At 49.0% G+C, this 17,830-nt stretch overlaps 1 protein-coding gene across 1 annotated transcript in view; it reads left to right on the top strand.

Moving 5' to 3' along the window:
• Positions 1-39: 39 nt before the first annotated feature.
• Positions 40-17,830, top strand: part of LOC311242625 (pre-mRNA-processing factor 39) — a gene marked incomplete at its 5' end in the record, with an annotated part of 36,777 nt that continues 18,986 nt past the window's right edge. The window contains 6 exons of the mRNA XM_084331617.1: positions 40-399; positions 4,510-4,635; positions 7,839-7,957; positions 11,257-11,424; positions 12,996-13,176; positions 16,455-16,559. Coding sequence (XP_084187743.1) covers positions 40-399; positions 4,510-4,635; positions 7,839-7,957; positions 11,257-11,424; positions 12,996-13,176; positions 16,455-16,559 — 1,059 coding nt within the window. The remainder of the gene's footprint in view (positions 400-4,509; positions 4,636-7,838; positions 7,958-11,256; positions 11,425-12,995; positions 13,177-16,454; positions 16,560-17,830) is intronic.

Here is a 17,830-nt window from a genome sequence, read left to right as displayed (position 1 = left end):
CCTGCTCCCTTCTCCCTGCCCCAGACGGTTGAGGCCCCTATGATCCCCGCCCCACCTCCCTTCTCCCTGCCCCAGACTGTTGAGGCCGCTGGGATCCCTGCCCCACCTCCCTTCTCCCTGCCCCAGACTGTTGAGGCCGCTGGGATCCCTCCCCCACCTCCCTTCTCCCTGCCCCAGACGGTTGAGGCCTCTGGGATCCCTGCCCCACCTCCCTTCTCCCTGTCCCAGACAGCCGAGGCCGCTGGGATCCCTGCCCCACCTCCCTTCTCCCTGCCCCAGATAGCGGAGGAGGAGGAGGGGGAACTACCCGCCGACTTCGAGCGCCTGTGGAAGGCCGCCCACGACAACTCCCAGGACTTCAGCAGCTGGACCGACCTCCTGCAGTACTGTGAACAAGAGGTGAGTGATGGGAAGGAATCTGCAACTGCAAATAAAAACATAGAATGCTTTTTGTTCGATTTTTATTGCATTTACATTTACATTTAGTCATTTAGCTGACGCTTTTATCCAAAGCGACTTACAAGTTCTGTACGACAAGCCATCAGGAAGGGCACAACTCTATCAGCTGAGTAACAATGTTCATCAAAGTGTTGAGTGCTACACTACAGTGTAGGTTAGTTTATTAGGACAAGTGCATGACAGTAAGGTTAGTTAGGGTTAGATTTTTTTTCTTTTTTTTTTCGAAATTCAGATAATGGTTGAAGAAGTGCGTCTTTAGTCGACGGCGAAAGATTGGACGTGTTTCGGCTGTCCTAACTGGGGTGGGTAGTTCATTCCACCATTGTGGGGCAAGGACTGAGAATAGGCGACTTCTCTTTGATGACCCTCCCGGAGCTTGGATAGGAGTAGGTCTGAGGCGGCCAGAAGATGCAGAGCGTAGGGGTCTTGAGGGTGTGTAGTTAGAGACCATTGACCGGAGGTAGGCGGGAGCAGTTCCCTTTGCCGCACGGTATGCTAGGTCGAAGGCCTTGAAGCGGATATGTGCAGCAATGGGGAGCCAGTGCAGGTCCCTAAGAAGTGGGGTGACATGGGCCGACTTCGGTAGGTTTGAGATCAGGCGGGCCGCTGCGTTTTGAATGAGTTGAAGAGGCTTGGTGGCAGTGGCCGGGAGGCCAGCGAGCAGTGCGTTGCAGTAGTCGAGGCGGGAGATGACTGTTGATTGGACGAGGAGTTGGGTGGCTTCTTTTGTCAGGAAGGGGCGGATCCTTCTGACGTTGCTCAGGAGGAATCTGCAGGTTCTGGTTGTCGCTGCGATGTGAGCAGAGAAGTTCAACTGGTCGTCGAGGACAACACCAAGGTTCTTGGCGGTCGGGGACGCGGTCACAGCTGCATTCTCGACTGTGATGGAGAGGTCGGTCAGGGGGGAGGATTTGGCCGGCAGGTGGAGCAATTCTGTTTTGCTTAGGTTCAGTTTGAGGTGGTTGGTCGTCATCCAGGCGGAGATGTCGGACAGACAGGCCGAGATCCGCTCAGAGACGTGGATATCTGAGGGAGGGAAGGAGAGGAAGAGTTGAGTATCGTCGGCATAACAGTGGTAGGAGAAGCCATGAGACGTGATAATGTTACCCAGTGATTTAGTGTAGAGGGAGAAGAGAAGGGGTCCTAAAACCGAGCCCTGGGGGACACCCGTCCGCAGGGGGCGGGTGGCCGACAGGGTCCCTCTCCATGACACTTGGTAGGAGCGGTCATTGAGGTATTATGACAGCCATGTCAGCGCAGAGCCAGCCACTCCCATTCCTGCGAGGGCCGCGAGGAGGATCTGGTGGTTGACTGTGTCGAAGGCTGCAGATAGATCTAGGAGAATCAGGACAGAGGAGAGGCCTTTCGCTTTTGCTAAGTGAAGTGCCTCTGTGACCGCAATGAGGGCTGTCTCTGTGGAGTGACCAGTCCTGAAGCCTGACTGATTAGGGTCTAGGAGGTCATTCTGTAAGAGATAAGCAGTAAGTTGGTTGGATACAGCACGTTCAAGTGTTTTAGAAAGGAAGGAGAGAAGAGAGACAGGACGGTAGTTGCCTATGATGGTAGGGTTCAGGGATGGTTTTTTTATGAGGGGCGTGACTCTGGCTTGTTTTAGGGAGGTGGGGACCACCCCCGAGTTGAGTGAGGAGTTGATGGTTGCAGTTAGGAATGGGGGGATGTCCGGTGCTATGGTCTGGAGGAGTGGGGAGGGTAGCCGGTCCAGCTGGCATGTAGTCGGACGGTTCGACGTTACCAGTGTCAGGGTCTCGGCTTCTGTAATGGGAGAGAAAGATGACAGAGTGAAGGATGAGGTTCTCAATTCAGCATTTGGAATGGGTGGGGGTTGGGAGAAGGAGCTGCGGATGTTCTCCACTTTTTCCTCAAAGAAGATCGCAAAGTCTTCGGCAGAGAAAGATGAGGGAGGGGGGGGTGGGGGAGGAGGGAGGACATGGTAGCATGCAGTTTGCGAAGATTCTTGGCAGAGGCCTCGATCCTATGGTGAAAGAAAGAAGCTTTGGCATTAGTAATGGTTTTGGAGAAGGTTAACGAGGTTGTGATATGTGTTGATGTCAGCAGTGAGGCGTGACTTTCTATACTTCCTTTCAGCTGCTCTCAGGACCTGTCTTTGGTCTCTCACTGCATCTGTCAGCCATGGACTGGGTGGGGAACGGCGGGCAGGTTTCTCAACGAGGGGACGGAGCTTGTCGAAGGAGGTTGCAAGGGCTGAGAGGAGGGTGGAGGTTGCCATCTCTGTGGAGAGAGCAGAGAAGGTGTCACTCAAAGGTAGAGCGGATAGTATGTCAGAGGAGAGGGTGGAGGGGGATAGGGAGGGCAGGTTGCGTCTGAGTGAGACGGTTTGAGTTGGGGTGAACACCTTTCGGTTAAGCATGAGAGTTAGTGAGAAGGATATGAAGGAATGGTCAGATACATGTAGGGGAGTTACCGTGGTGTTAATGATGCTGGAGTTACGGGAAAATATGAGATCCAAGGAGTTGCCTGCTTTGTGGGTGGGAGGCATGGCAGTGGGAGTCAGGTCAAATGATTGTAGGAGGGAGACTACTATGACTGACTGAGATGAGTCAGGCAGGTTGAAGTCGCCCAATAGAAGGAGAGGGGTACCATCTTCCGGTAAGGAGCTTAGAAGCATGTCCAGCTCATCTGTGAAGTGATCGAGCGGACCTGGAGGGCGGTAGAGTGTAACAATGGTGAGATTGAAAGGATTAGAGACAGATACTGCATGATATTCGAAAGAGGAGAGTGACAGTTCTCGGAGTGGTGTTAAGTTTGTAGTCCATGAAGGAGATGTCATGAGGCCAGTGCCTCCGCCCCGTCTGGAAGGTTGAGGTGTGTGAGTGAAGTTATAATTTGTAGATAATGCTGCAGGTGTTGATGAGTTATTGGGGGTTATCCAGGTCTCAGTTAGAGCCAGGAGCTGCAGATTTTGACTATGGGCGTAGGCAGTAATGAAGTCAGCTTTCTTGACTGCTGATTGACAATTCCATAAGCCTCCCCGTACTGTGACAGGTGTATTAGTGGCTGTAGGAGGGTAGGATAGATTAGCTGGGTTGCTAACAAACTGCCGTGGGTGGGTTGAATCTGTTCTGGAGGAGCAGATTGTGGATATGAGACACATTGTGGTGTCAAGAGTGGCAGGGAGGAAGTAGAGAAATAGCAGAGTGGGAGGGAAAGGGAGGTTTTTCAGAGTGGAGTGAAAGATAGGACTAGGGTGTACTTAGCACTAGGTGGATCCCTCGGCGGAAAACTCCTCTTTGTCCCTCTTCGTGGGGGGAAGACATTCGGCAAAGAACGCCGGGTCCGGGAGTCGAACCCAGGTCGGCCGTGCCGCGACTCGGCACGTTACGTGGTTCGCCACTTGGGCGCTCCATATAATGCTCTTTTATATCTATTCTATATCTATGGGGAGGGTCCCTGACATGAAGTGTGCTGAGCGTTTTCCAAGGTGCTCTGATGAAGTGTTTCACTTGCCTGAGTCCAAATTCTCCGCCCGGACCATATCTAATGTAACCTACAGTGTGAAATAAGGTTTCAAAGGGTAGGCGATACTGCCACCTAGCAGGATTCGGCCGGCATTGCACTCTCGGGGTCTCAGAATGAGTTCCAATGATAACACGAGGTCCGTGAGAGTGTATAGAATATTAAAGTCGGAAAAAGAAAAACGGACCAAATAACGAGTATACTCGTTATTGATGGCTGGCAATAATGTATACGTTATTGGCGCAGAAAGTGTTAAGTCCTTGAAATTCAAATCAACCATTCGCATTGAAAGTTTTGTTAATCCGTGATAAAATAGTTCTGAATCAAGATTTTTATATATTTTTATCTAAAGTGTAACTAATTGTCGGAAATTGGTTTAAACTTTTAAGGCATCAATATTGGATCCGATTATCTTCAATAAAAAACAGCATTTAAAAGTGAATTGTATCCCTTTAAATGCCCTTTCAAAATGGAATATAGTGCTTAGAAGAGTACTTGAAAGTCCTTGAATTTCATGTTGTAACGTCTGTGGGAACCCTCCTGTCTCCTCCACAGAGTCACCTCACAGCGTCACGCAGGGCGCTGACGGCCTTCCTGGCTCGGTACCCGCTCTGCTACGGCTACTGGAAGAAGTACGCCGACCTGGAGAGACGGGGAGGACACAACAACAAGGCAGAAGAGGTGAGGAGAGGGTTAATGGAGGACACAACAACAAGGCAGAGGAGGTGAGGAGAGGGTTAATGGAGGACACAACAACAAGGCAGAAGAGGTGAGGAGAGGGTTAATGGAGGACACAACAACAAGGCAGAAGAGGTGAGGAGAGGGTTAATGGAGGACACAACAACAAGGCAGAGGAGGTGAGGAGAGGGTTAATGGAGGACACAACAACAAGGCAGAAGAGGTGAGGAGAGGGTTAATGGAGGACACAACAACAAGGCAGAGGAGGTGAGGAGAGGGTTAATGGAGGACACAACAACAAGGCAGAGGAGGTGAGGAGAGGGTTAATGGAGGACACAACAACAAGGCAGAGGAGGTGAGGAGAGGGTTAATGGAGGACACAACAACAAGACAGAGGAGGTGAGGAGAGGGTTAATGGAGGACACAACAACAAGACAGAGGAGGTGAGGAGAGGGTTAATGGAGGACACAACAACAAGGCAGAGGAGGTGAGGAGAGGGTTAATGGAGGACACAACAACAAGGCAGAGGAGGTGAGGAGAGGGTTAATGGAGGACACAACAACAAGGCAGAGGAGGTGAGGAGAGGGTTAATGGAGGACACAACAACAAGGCAGAGGAGGTGAGGAGAGGGTTAATGGAGGACACAACAACAAGGCAGAGGAGGTGAGGAGAGCGTTAATGGAGGACACAACAACAAGGCAGAGGAGGTGAGGAGAGGGTTAATGGAGGACACAACAACAAGGCAGAGGAGGTGAGGAGAGGGTTAATGGAGGACACAACAACAAGGCAGAAGAGGTGAGGAGAGGGTTAATGGAGGACACAACAACAAGACAGAGGAGGTGAGGAGAGGGTTAATGGAGGACACAACAACAAGGCAGAGGAGGTGAGGAGAGGGTTAATGGAGGACACAACAACAAGGCAGAGGAGGTGAGGAGAGGGTTAATGGAGGACACAACAACAAGGCAGAGGAGGTGAGGAGAGGGTTAACCCTTTAATTGCCAAGGACGACTTTAGACGTCATTGCTCGCCATGCTTAATCTGCCAATGACGTCGTACAGCGTCTTTGAGATCAATATTTCAAAAATCTGTCATGGCAATCATATTTCACCCACGGAGACTTGAGACTTGCTGTTGATCTCCTCTCAACTCTCCAACGGTTCAAGACCGCCATCTGGTGGCCGATCGGCGAATCGCCAAAACCGGAAGTGAGCGGCAGGAAGTGGTGCTCACCCATATTTCGTCCGGCCACTCGCTATCGCTAGCGGGACTCCATCTTGATACACTGGATATCGATACCGATCGTTTTTTACAACAATACTAATAATAATAATGACAAAACAATAAGAAATAATAAATGCAGATCTAAACTTAACTAACAAATACAAAACGTTTTTGGTTTTGTTATAGCAGCTGCCGCCTGGCAGTATTATACAGTAGTAGGTCTAACAGGCATTCTCAAAGTCCGGACTGCGGTCCAGATCCGGACCGAACCACAACGGTCTCTGGACTCTGAGCAAATTATACTTTTCATATGTATTATCTGTATTATCTGCGAGACATCGCCACAAACGCAATGAGTAAAAATTCTCCGCTCTCTCTCTCTACTGCAAGCAGCGTCTCTGCATGTCTGACTGCACTGTTTGTGTGTGTCTGTCAACTCTGCTTTGGTCCAATCACATTCCCCCACCCACAGTCTGCGAATCAGAGGCAGAGTAGGGCGGGTCTTTACAGCATGCTAGTGACCAGCTGGGAGGGTGTAGCGGGGCTCGCTCAATGTGAGAGATTAGTCCGTTGTCTCGACTACACTTAACACTTTCAGTGCCCACGACGTGATATGACGTTTTATCAGCCCCCCCCCGAATGCCCACGACCACAATTATTTATTAGCGATCTGAATTCATATTTCATCAACCGAGTCTCCCGTTGGTACACCAGCCCCATCAGCAGCTCAGAATGGAAAAAAGTGCCCCCTATCATCTATCCCTGAAAACTGCACGTCAGTCGCTTAGACTGACCTGGGATCAGTGATATGTAGAGGCGGGGCCAGCTGGCTCCCTGAGCTGGCAAGCCGTCTGCTCAACATGGAAGTCATCGCGGGACGGGAATCAGCCTGGAATATATATTCACAGTAGCCAATCGATAGTAGACAGTAGTGATCGATTTTTGGAATGGCGATCAGGAATTGGATTGATCTTTTTGGAGAACATCTGATCTGAGGTAAGGAATCTATTTTACCAGTCTTGGGATAATCAGAGTTGTATTCGCTGAGATATCAACGTGTCCCCCATGTGTGTGTGTGTGCGCGATCGCTTTGAGGAAATCAGAGAATCGATTTTCAGCTTGCGGCCCCAGCGTGCATACGGACACATATACTATCGATAATCTAGCGTTTATTTGAAAACGATTCATAAATAGGCAGAAAAATTACAACGTTTTTGTGTATTCTAGAATATTCCAGTAAACGTATTTTATCATGGAACATTTATATTTTCCTTGAAAACGAGGGCTTTTCAAAATGCTATAAAACGAAAATGAACCGATAAAAAAAACAATCCGCATCGACAATGTTGACTGGAAAACGAGTCATTAATAAGCGACGGGCAGATTAGACACATAGCCATAATTTAAAACATAGATTAGGCGATATTAATGCTAACATTGAAGTGGATGGTGGGCATTCAACCGGTAAATCAAGATTAAGCTTGGGCTCTGAAAGTGTTAATGGCTGGTCGTCCAGCCCTAATGAATTTCATGACTTTTCTTGTGATCGCCTGGCCTTCTGACGATCACGGCTATACGCCTTCTGACGATCACGGCTATACGCCTTCTGACGGTCACGGCTATACGCCTCACGGCCTTCTGACGATCACGGCTATACGCCTTCTGACGATCACGGCTATACGCCTTCTGACGATCACGGCTATACGCACGGATGCTCTCTAAAGTGGTTTGCGTTAGCGGTCGGTTTGGTTCTTAATCTGCCTTCTTACTCCGCGGTAAAGCTTCACAAACTCTCCATGCTCCTCTGTGTTATCCTCAAGGGGGACTTCAAGTGTCTTATTAAATGTGTTGTGTTGAAACGTTTTACATTGCTTCCCCCACCAGGTATTTTATCCTGGCATACATTGCAGATTTGTCCCCCCACCACCACCACCACCCAAGTGGTGATGATCAGTGATTCATATAGCATGCGCTGTGTCCTGCAGGTGTGTGTGCAGGGCCTCCAGGCCATCCCGCTGAGTGTAGATCTGTGGATCCACTACATCAACCTGCTGCTGGGGACTCTGGACATGAACCTGCCGGACTCGCCCAGACGCATCCGCAGGTACAGGGCACCCAACCAGAGCGCAGGTACAGGGCACCCAACCAGAGCGCAGGTACAGGGCACCCAACCAGAGCGCAGGTACAGGGCACCCAACCAGAGCGCAGGTACAGGGCACCCAACCAGAGCGCAGGTACAGGGCACCCAACCAGAGCGCAGGTACAGGGCACCCAAACGCATCCGCAGGTACAGTGCACCCAACCAGAGCGCAGGTACAGGGCACCCAACCAGAGCGCAGGTACAGTACAGTCTGGCATCCAACCAGAGTGCAAATGTAACAATAAAGTACAATAGTAATATACAATGTACAGGTGATTAAACTGGATATAAGATATATAAATGAGCAATACTGAGTAATGGATCAGATGTATGTACAGAGTTGTAGTATTACAGTGATACAGGTATAAAGACACTATGGTAGTAAGTCCTACTGGCCAGCAGTGTAACTAGTAAGAGTAGGTAAGAGATATGTACAGATATAGTTAGGGCTGGGGGCGATAAAACGATAACGATAACTATCGCGATAAATTATTTCCTCGAAATAAACATGAAACGTGGTCGCAAAGTTTCGATATATCGATTTTCCAAGCTTGGATATGAGCACACGCACTAACAACCAATCAGTGAAGGAGATGGCCGACAGCGAAGGAGACCCGCGCTGCACCTCTGGGTAGAGAGGTAGGACTCCAGTAGTAAACAAGGCTGGCTAGGATAATTGGCTTGCACGGCGCTATTTTATAGTTTACGTGCCGAGTGGGTGTGTGGCGAGAATTCTGAGGCCACGGTTAGAGTAGTGTGGGGTATGCGATGGACGTCGTTGCAATGTATTGGGGCTGAACGGAGTATTTTAGGGTCATATTTAGTACATTGTCATGGGATACACCGCTTGCTCTGGCTAACTGCTAACGTGCGCGGACTGATGACGACATCAACTCGAGACATTCGCAGCAGCAAAACAAGTCTATTAATAGCCCGTCCATCGGCGCCGGGCATAAGAAGTTAATTAAACTTGACAGACATTATATCGACGATAATTATCGTTATCGAGTTATATGAAAATAATGTTATAATTTTATCACGATAACGTTTTTGGCCATATCGCCCAGCCCTAGTTATTGTTATTATTATTATTATTATTATTATTATTATTATTATTATTATTATTATTATTATTATTATTATTATTATTATTATTATTATTATTATTATTATTATTATTATTATTATTATTATTATTATTATTATCATTATTTGTATTATTATTATAGAGCAAGTTGTACTTCAACAAGAGGAAGTGAAGGAGGCAGGTAGAGTAGAGAGTTAATAATAATAATAATAATAATAATAATAATAATAATACATTTTATTTATAAAGCTCTTTTCAAGAACCCAAAGACGCTGACAATAAGTAAAACTACTGAACAGAGAAACAAAGAACCACAGGGAATAAGCAACAGGATGAATACGCAGGACATACAACCAACGGGTAACAAGTAACAGATACAGAGTCCAGTGGGGGAACAGTCAGGGAAGTGAGGAGGGAGGGGGGAGGGGGGGGGCAGGAGAGGGAGAGAAAGTAGGGAAGGGGAGGGGAGGTGGTGGGTTGTAGGAGGGTGGTTATGGGAAGGGAAGGTTGTATGCTTGGGAGAACAGGTGGGTTTTGAGTCTGGATTTAAAGGTGGAGAGTGAGGGAGAGTCTCTGACGGTCTGAGGGAGGGAGTTCCAGAGTCTGGGTGCAGCTCGTGAGAAAGCCCGGTCACCAAAACCTTTAAGTTTGGATGACGGGACAGTGAGGGAGGCAGTGGAAGAGGACCGGAGGCAACGGGGGGGGGGGGGGGGGGGGGGGGGGGGGCTGTAAGGGAGAAGGAGGTCAGTCAGTCAGTCAGTCAGTCAGTCAGGTAGTTACAAGTAGCCTAGTGTCATTCCACTAGGTAACCCTGTCTGTCCCTGTGACACTACAGTCTCATCCACTAGGTAACCCTGTCTGTCCCTGTGACACTACAGTCTCATCCACTAGGTAACCCTGTCTGTCCCTGTGACACTACAGTCTCATCCACTAGGTAACCCTGTCTGTCCCTGTGACACTACAGTCTCAGCCACTAGGTAACCCTGTCTGTCCCTGTGACACTACAGTCTCATCCACTAGGTAACCCTGTCTGTCCCTGTGACACTACAGTCTCAGCCACTAGGTAACCCTGTCTGTCCCTGTGACACTACAGTCTCATCCACTAGGTAACCCTGTCTGTCCCTGTGACACTACAGTCTCAGCCACTAGGTAACCCTGTCTGTCCCTGTGACACTACAGTCTCAGCCACTAGGTAACCCTGTCTGTCCCTGTGACACTACAGTCTCATCCACTAGGTAACCCTGTCTGTCCCTGTGACACTACAGTCTCATCCACTAGGTAACCCTGTCTGTCCCTGTGACACTACAGTCTCATCCACTAGGTAACCCTGTCTGTCCCTGTGACACTACAGTCTCATCCACTAGGTAACCCTGTCTGTCCCTGTGACACTACAGTCTCATTCCACTAGGTAACCCTGTCTCAGTCTCATCCACTAGGTAACCCTGTCTCAGTCTCATTCCACTAGGTAACCCTGTCTCAGTCTCAGCCACTAGGTAACCCTGTCTCAGTCTCATCCACTAGGTAACCCTGTCTCAGTCTCATTCCACTAGGTAACCCTGTCTGTCTCAGTCTCATTCCACTAGGTAACCCTGTCTCAGTCTCATCCACTAGGTAACCCTGTCTCAGTCTCATTCCACTAGGTAACCCTGTCTCAGTCTCATTCCACTAGGTAACCCTGTCTCAGTCTCAGCCACTAGGTAACCCTGTCTCAGTCTCAGCCACTAGGTAACCCTGTCTCAGTCTCATTCCACTAGGTAACCCTGTCTCAGTCTCAGCCACTAGGTAACCCTGTCTCAGTCTCATTCCACTAGGTAACCCTGTCTCAGTCTCATTCCACTAGGTAACCCTGTCTCAGTCTCATTCCACTAGGTAACCCTGTCTCAGTCTCAGCCACTAGGTAACCCTGTCTCAGTCTCAGCCACTAGGTAACCCTGTCTCAGTCTCATTCCACTAGGTAACCCTGTCTCAGTCTCAGCCACTAGGTAACCCTGTCTCAGTCTCAGCCACTAGGTAACCCTGTCTCAGTCCACTAGGTAACCCTGTCTCAGTCTCATTCCACTAGGTAACCCTGTCTCAGTCTCATTCCACTAGGTAACCCTGTCTCAGTCTCATTCCACTAGGTAACCCTGTCTCAGTCTCATTCCACTAGGTAACCCTGTCCCTCCCTGTGCTTCAGGGTGTTTGAGGACGCTGTGATTGCAGCGGGGCTGGACTTCCACTCGGACCGCCTGTGGGACCTGTATGTGGAATGGGAGAAGGAGCAGGGAGACGTGAAGGCTGCCGCGAGCGTCCTGGACCGAGTCCTCAATGTCCCCACCCAGCTCTACGGCAGCCACTACGACAAGTAGGTCCTCAATGGCCCCACCCAGCTCTACGGCAGGCACTACGACAAGTAGGTCCTCAATGTCCCCACCCAGCTCCACAGCAGCCACTACAACAAGTAGGTCCTCAATGTCCCCACCCAGCTCTACAGCAGCCACTACCACAAGTAGGTCCTCAATGTCCCCACCCAGCTCTACAGCAGCCACTACCACAAGTAGGTCCTCAATGTCCCCACCCAGCTCCACAGCAGCCACTACAACAAGTAGGTCCTCAATGTCCCCACCCAGCTCTACGGCAGCCACTACGACAAGTAGGTCCTCAATGTCCCCACCCAGCTCTACAGCAGCCACTACGACAACAAGTAGGTCCTCAATGTCCCCACCCAGCTCTACGGCAGCCACTACCACAAGTAGGTCCTCAATGTCCCCACCCAGCTCTACAGCAGCCACTACGACAAGTAGGTCCTCAATGTCCCCACCCAGCTCTACGGCAGCCACTACCACAAGTAGGTCCTCAATGTCCCCACCCAGCTCTACGGCAGCCACTACAACAAGTAGGTCCTCAATGTCCCCACCCAGCTCTACGGCAGCCACTACGACAAGTAGGTCCTCAATGTCCCCACCCAGCTCTACGGCAGCCACTACGACAAGTAGGTCCTCAATGTCCCCACCCAGCTCAGTAGGAATGAGTTAGAATATTCAAATTTCTTTATTATTATTTTTAAGTTAAGCAAACCATCCCTAATGACTAGTAAGTCCTCAATGTCCCCACAGCAGCCACTAGGTGGAGTCAGACCACACTGACGTCCAGATGAGCCCATACTGATGATCCGAGTCAAGGGCGTCCCCTTAGCTGTGGCTTTTATCCAAATCAACTTACAAGTTCTGTACAACAGAACAAGTCAGAAGGGTACAACTCTAGACATAATTAGCATAGTAGTTAGTAGTATAGGCGAGGTAGATTACTTAGTAGTCTTAAATCAAGGATGTCAATTGAATTCCACCAAAATAGACCTAATAAAATGTTTGACTAGATTAGAACATCTGTCTGGAGCCTCTTCAAGGGCCCGGTTCTGCCCATGGACCCTTGTTCAACCCTGGTCTCTACGGAGTAAAGGTATCGGGTCAGATCTCTACTCTGTATCAGAATCTGTGTTCATTCCATCCCTAATACCAAGACTAACCCCTGCCAACCATCTCCTGCCTGGCATTCTCTCTCCTCTCTCTCTCCTCTCTCTCTCCTCCCTTCTCTCTCTCTCCCTCTTCCCTCTCCTCCCTCCTCTCTCCCCCTCCTCCTCCCACCTCTCCTCTCCCCCCTCTCCTCTCTCCACCTCCCCTCCTCTCTCCCTCACCCCTCCCTCCCCTCACCCCTCCCTCTCCTTTCTCCCCCCCTCCCTCCTCTCCTCTCTCCCCCCCTCTCCTCCCCCCTCCTCTCCTCTCTCCCTCCTCCCCTCTCCTCTCCTCCCCCCTCCTCCTCTCTCCCTCCTCTCCTCTCCCCCCCCTCCCTCCTCTTCTCTCTCCCTCCTCTCCTCCCCTCTCCTACCTTCTCTCCTCCCCCCTCCCCCCCCCTCCCCCCCTCCCCCCCCCCCTCCAGGTATAAGCAGCACCTCAGCAGCACTGAGCCCAAGGACCTTCTCCTCCAGCAGGAGTACGAGGAGCTGCGCCTGGCGTGCCGGCAGACCCAGAAGGCAGAGCGGGCCGAGCAGCACCAGGAGGAGGAGGAGGAGCGGCCTCCAGGAGAGGAGGAGCCGGCCACGCCCGAGGGGCAGGACTCCGTGAGTGACCCTCCCTCCCTCACCCCCTGTGTGTCCGGCCCATGGGGACATTAACGTGTGTTGTCGGGCCTTACAAATAAATGTGATTTGATTTATTAATTTAATACTTATAACAATATCGATAATTATCGATATCGCGTGATATGATATTGTTAACGCGATATCATTTTTGGCCATATCGCCCAGCCCTACACACTACCCCCGCTATTTCCTGTCTCTGCTGTGCAGGCGTCCCCCAACCGACCTGTAGGAGTCGCTGTTCACAACGACCAGACTACCACCCATAGACTTCCACCCGCTGACTCTGCCAATTGAGCCAGTATGACGGCCAGCCCAAGCCGGAGGCAACGCCGACAGCCGGATTTTTACCCGGTGTCTCTTGCGTTGGTGACGAGCGCAATGTCCGCTGCGCCACCCAGCCGCCCCTGATTTCATCATTCTAAAATTAATTCTAACATTCTAATTAATCATATAATAACTGGTTATACATGCAAAATGGACAATAGAACACTGGAACTGGAAATCTTAAAAAAATCTCCAAACGGGGACTGACTTTGCATATAGACGAGGCCTTTACAGCTGTTCCAGTGTAAACGTGCCTCCTCCTCCTCCGTGCGCCCGCTCTGAAGTCAGACTCTCGGTGTGCCCGGCCACGCACGCTGTTCTCGCACACGCCTGGTGGGTTTCAAGCATAATAGTCGTAAAAATTATAACGAGGCATAAAAAAAATATTGTTTGGTTCCTGTTGGTTGTCAGTTGGTTGTCAGTTAACACTTTGGCTGCCATGGGTTAAATTCATTATCAACCGTAGGTTGCCGGCTCTATTTGTCTATAGAGAAAGTCCCCTTCTTTGCAGGGCTATAACTTTTTAAATTCTATTGCTACATTGCCATTATTAGGGCCCATTCAAAGTCCTATATGTATTGTTCATTGTGTTGCAACGTTAAACTTTTTCATTCACATATTCATAGTAAAGTATGGTCTAATGTATAAGTATGTTTTCATCTCTTTCTGCAGCTTTCTCCAGAACGTGATCTATAGCCCCAAATACATTATATTGATGATGCAATACAGTTTTATGGCAATCAGCGCGATATAAAAAATTCCAACTAGACGTACTTCTAGAAGTTACTACACGTCATCTGATGTTGACCGGATGGGCGAGGGGGCGTTTATAATTCCGTGGGCAGCGTTATACCAATCATCTAATGTGGGTCAAATGTTGATAATAGCAGTTAGTATCGAAGACGGTAACTTTACACGCTAAAACTCACCCCAGTCTCCGCGCCGTTGGGCGATCATCGTAGAGTAGAAATTTGATCATTATGGGATGTAGATTTACCCGGTCCATCTCCAGCTTGTATAATGGTATATACGTCCAAATCATGTTGTTTATCGAGTTATTGGCAATCGATCGCTGTGTATTGTGACGAGCTAGAATGCCGGGACCTATAGCGAGTGCCCGGAAGTAATACGGCCGTCCAGCACAACCTCTATGGCACTTCCTGTTAAGCGATTGCGCCGATCGGCCACCAGATGGCGCTCCTGAACCGCCAGAGAGCTCAGTGGGTCCTCCTGGTGGATCTCAGGCCAGCGGAGGGGAAATATGAATCCGGTCCCAGATTTTTGAAATATTGATATCAAAGACGCTGTAAAGTGTCTTCGGCAACTTGAGCATGGCCGGGAATGATGTGTTTTTTTTTTTTTTTTTTTTTTTTTTTTTTTTTTTTTTTATACTTTGGCCATTCCCCTGGCTCTTTTATACGTTTATCGCATTTATTCTGGTCAAGGTCGACCGACAGAAACAGGCTGAAAGGGTTCAGATGGGGGGGAAGACACTCTGGGAAAGGCACGGCTGCAGTCCGGGATTCGAACTCGCTAAACCCCAGATCCGTGACGAGCACGGTTGTCCCCGGCGCTGAAATAGCGCTCGCGGTACGTGGTGAGCTACTGGAGCTCCCCTGGGAATGACGTGTTTAAGCGTTTCCTGGCACCCAAAGTGTTAAGGCCATGAGTAGGTAGGGAATTTATTTTATTAAATTTTTTATTTTATCTCTTCCCACGGCGACTATGGATAGGGAATTTCTTTAAATTTAATTAAAATGTTACGACAACATGGATGCATGTACTCTGCCAGTATGTTTAATATCCATAATACTAAAGGTTTGACTAAGATTTTTATGAAACTTTATTGTAAAAAAAAAAATTACATTTTTTTTTACTCATAAAATAAATTGGGTCGCACCTAAATCGGCAGGGTCGGTCGGCAACCGGAACCAAACCATTATTTTTGTTAGGCCCAATTAAAAAAAAATATATATAGTTTCGTCTCAAAATATATATTTTCCCTCGTTTTTACCACCACCTACACTGTAGTGCAGTGGTGCCCAACCAGTCGATCGCGATCGACAGGTAGATCGCGGGATGATTTCAAGTAGATCTTGATTAATAAAATGTGATTATATTAAACATTTTTTTCTTTTTCTTTTTTTTTGCAAAATCAACTCTGCCTCTCCTTGTTAACTACAACAAGCAATGCTGTTTGTTATTTAAGATGAGGTTGGACTCGGCACTGACAGATTTGTGTTCATTATGCTGCTTTTATAAAGCCTCAAATGACGGCTTACAATATACAATTTTGGCTGGTAGCTCTCGGCTAGGTGGTAAATTAAAAAGTAGATCTTGGTTCAAAAAAGGTTGGGCACCCCTGCTGTAGTGTATTGAGAGGGGGACCCCATTAACTGTTACACCGCTGAACGGCATGCTGGGTACAGCTCGCTAGCTAGCCACGTAGCATAACAGTCTGTTAACAGCTGGGAGAACAGAAGAGAAAGATGGAGAAAGAGAGACCGGAGACGTTACCTGGTATCAACGTTTTGCACGTTTGCCGTGTTGTTTCACTAAAGCTCACACATTTCAAGCATCAGTGATGTAACGTTCAGAATGAATGCTTTTGTTCCCGGAAATGGCTCGCGTTAGCAATGACCGCAGCCAGCTAGCTCGCTTGTTTGATTATCTCACGTTCACTATTAAGTAAAAACAAAATCATATATTAACAGTGGGGGTATTCGATTATTGATTGATTAGTATTTGAATAGTTGTGACTATCGAATAGCAATTTTGTGAGTTTTGCCTCCATCCTTAAATAATGTTGCTAATGTGTTTCAATGGCCAGCGGAGAGCGAGGGGGGATGGAGTCGTACTGATCTGGAGTCAGTTTCAGTCTGTCCGGCTGAATAAGGTCACGGGGTCATGAGTGTTTAATCCTGTGTGTTCAGGAGGAGCTGATGCAGAAGATCCGTGAGCAGGTGCTGCTGCGCAGAGACAAGGTGTACCAGCGCAACGAGGAGGAGGTCCGCAAGAGGTGGACCTACGAGGACTCTGTGAGTTACTGTCTCTCTCTCTATCTCTCTCTCTCTCTGTGTCTCTGTCTGTCTCTCTCTGTCTCTCTGTCTCTGTCTCTACCAAGAGGTGGACCTACGAGGACTCTGTGAGTTACTGTCTCTCTCTCTATCTCTCTCTCTCTCTGTGTCTCTGTCTGTCTCTCTCTGTCTCTCTGTCTCTGTCTCTACCAAGAGGTGGACCTACGAGGACTCTGTGAGTTACTGTCTCTCTCTCTATCTCTCTCTCTCTGTGTCTCTGTCTGTCTCTCTCTGTCTCTCTGTCTCTGTCTCTACCAAGAGGTGGACCTACGAGGACTCTGTGAGTTACTGTCTCTCTCTCTATCTCTCTCTCTCTCTGTGTCTCTGTCTGTCTCTCTCTGTCTCTCTGTCTCTGTCTCTACCAAGAGGTGGACCTACGAGGACTCTGTGAGTTACTGTCTCTCTCTCTATCTCTCTCTCTCTGTGTCTCTGTCTGTCTCTCTCTGTCTCTCTGTCTCTGTCTCTACCAAGAGGTGGACCTACGAGGACTCTGTGAGTTACTGTCTCTCTCTCTATCTCTCTCTCTCTGTGTCTCTGTCTGTCTCTCTCTGTCTGTCTGTCTCTCTGTCTCTCGCTCTCTGTCTGTCTCTCTCTGTCTCTCTGTCTCTGTCTCTACCAAGAGGTGGACCTACGAGGACTCTGTGAGTTACTGTCTCTCTCTCTATCTCTCTCTCTCTGTGTCTCTGTCTGTCTCTCTCTGTCTGTCTGTCTCTCTGTCTCTCGCTCTCTGTCTGTCTCTCTCTGTCTCTCTGTCTCTGTCTCTACCAAGAGGTGGACCTACGAGGACTCTGTGAGTTACTGTCTCTCTCTCTATCTCTCTCTCTGTGTCTCTGTCTGTCTCTCTCTGTCTGTCTGTCTCTCTGTCTCTCGCTCTCTGTCTGTCTCTCTCTGTCTCTCTGTCTCTGTCTCTACCAAGAGGTGGACCTACGAGGACTCTGTGAGTTACTGTCTCTCTCTCTATCTCTCTCTCTCTGTGTCTCTGTCTGTCTCTCTCTGTCTCTCTGTCTCTACCAAGAGGTGGACCTACGAGGACTCTGTGAGTTACTGTCTCTCTCTCTATCTCTCTCTCTCTGTGTCTCTGTCTGTCTCTCTCTGTCTGTCTGTCTCTCTGTCTCTCGCTCTCTGTCTGTCTCTCTCTGTCTCTCTGTCTCTGTCTCTACCAAGAGGTGGACCTACGAGGACTCTGTGAGTTACTGTCTCTCTCTCTATCTCTCTCTCTCTGTGTCTCTGTC

The sequence above is a fragment of the Notolepis coatsorum genome (genome assembly GCF_963971535.1).
Source record: "Notolepis coatsorum genome assembly, chromosome: 16".
In the NCBI taxonomy this organism is placed as follows: Eukaryota; Metazoa; Chordata; class Actinopteri; order Aulopiformes; family Paralepididae; genus Notolepis; species Notolepis coatsorum.
This window is presented reverse-complemented; position numbering and strand designations above follow the sequence as displayed.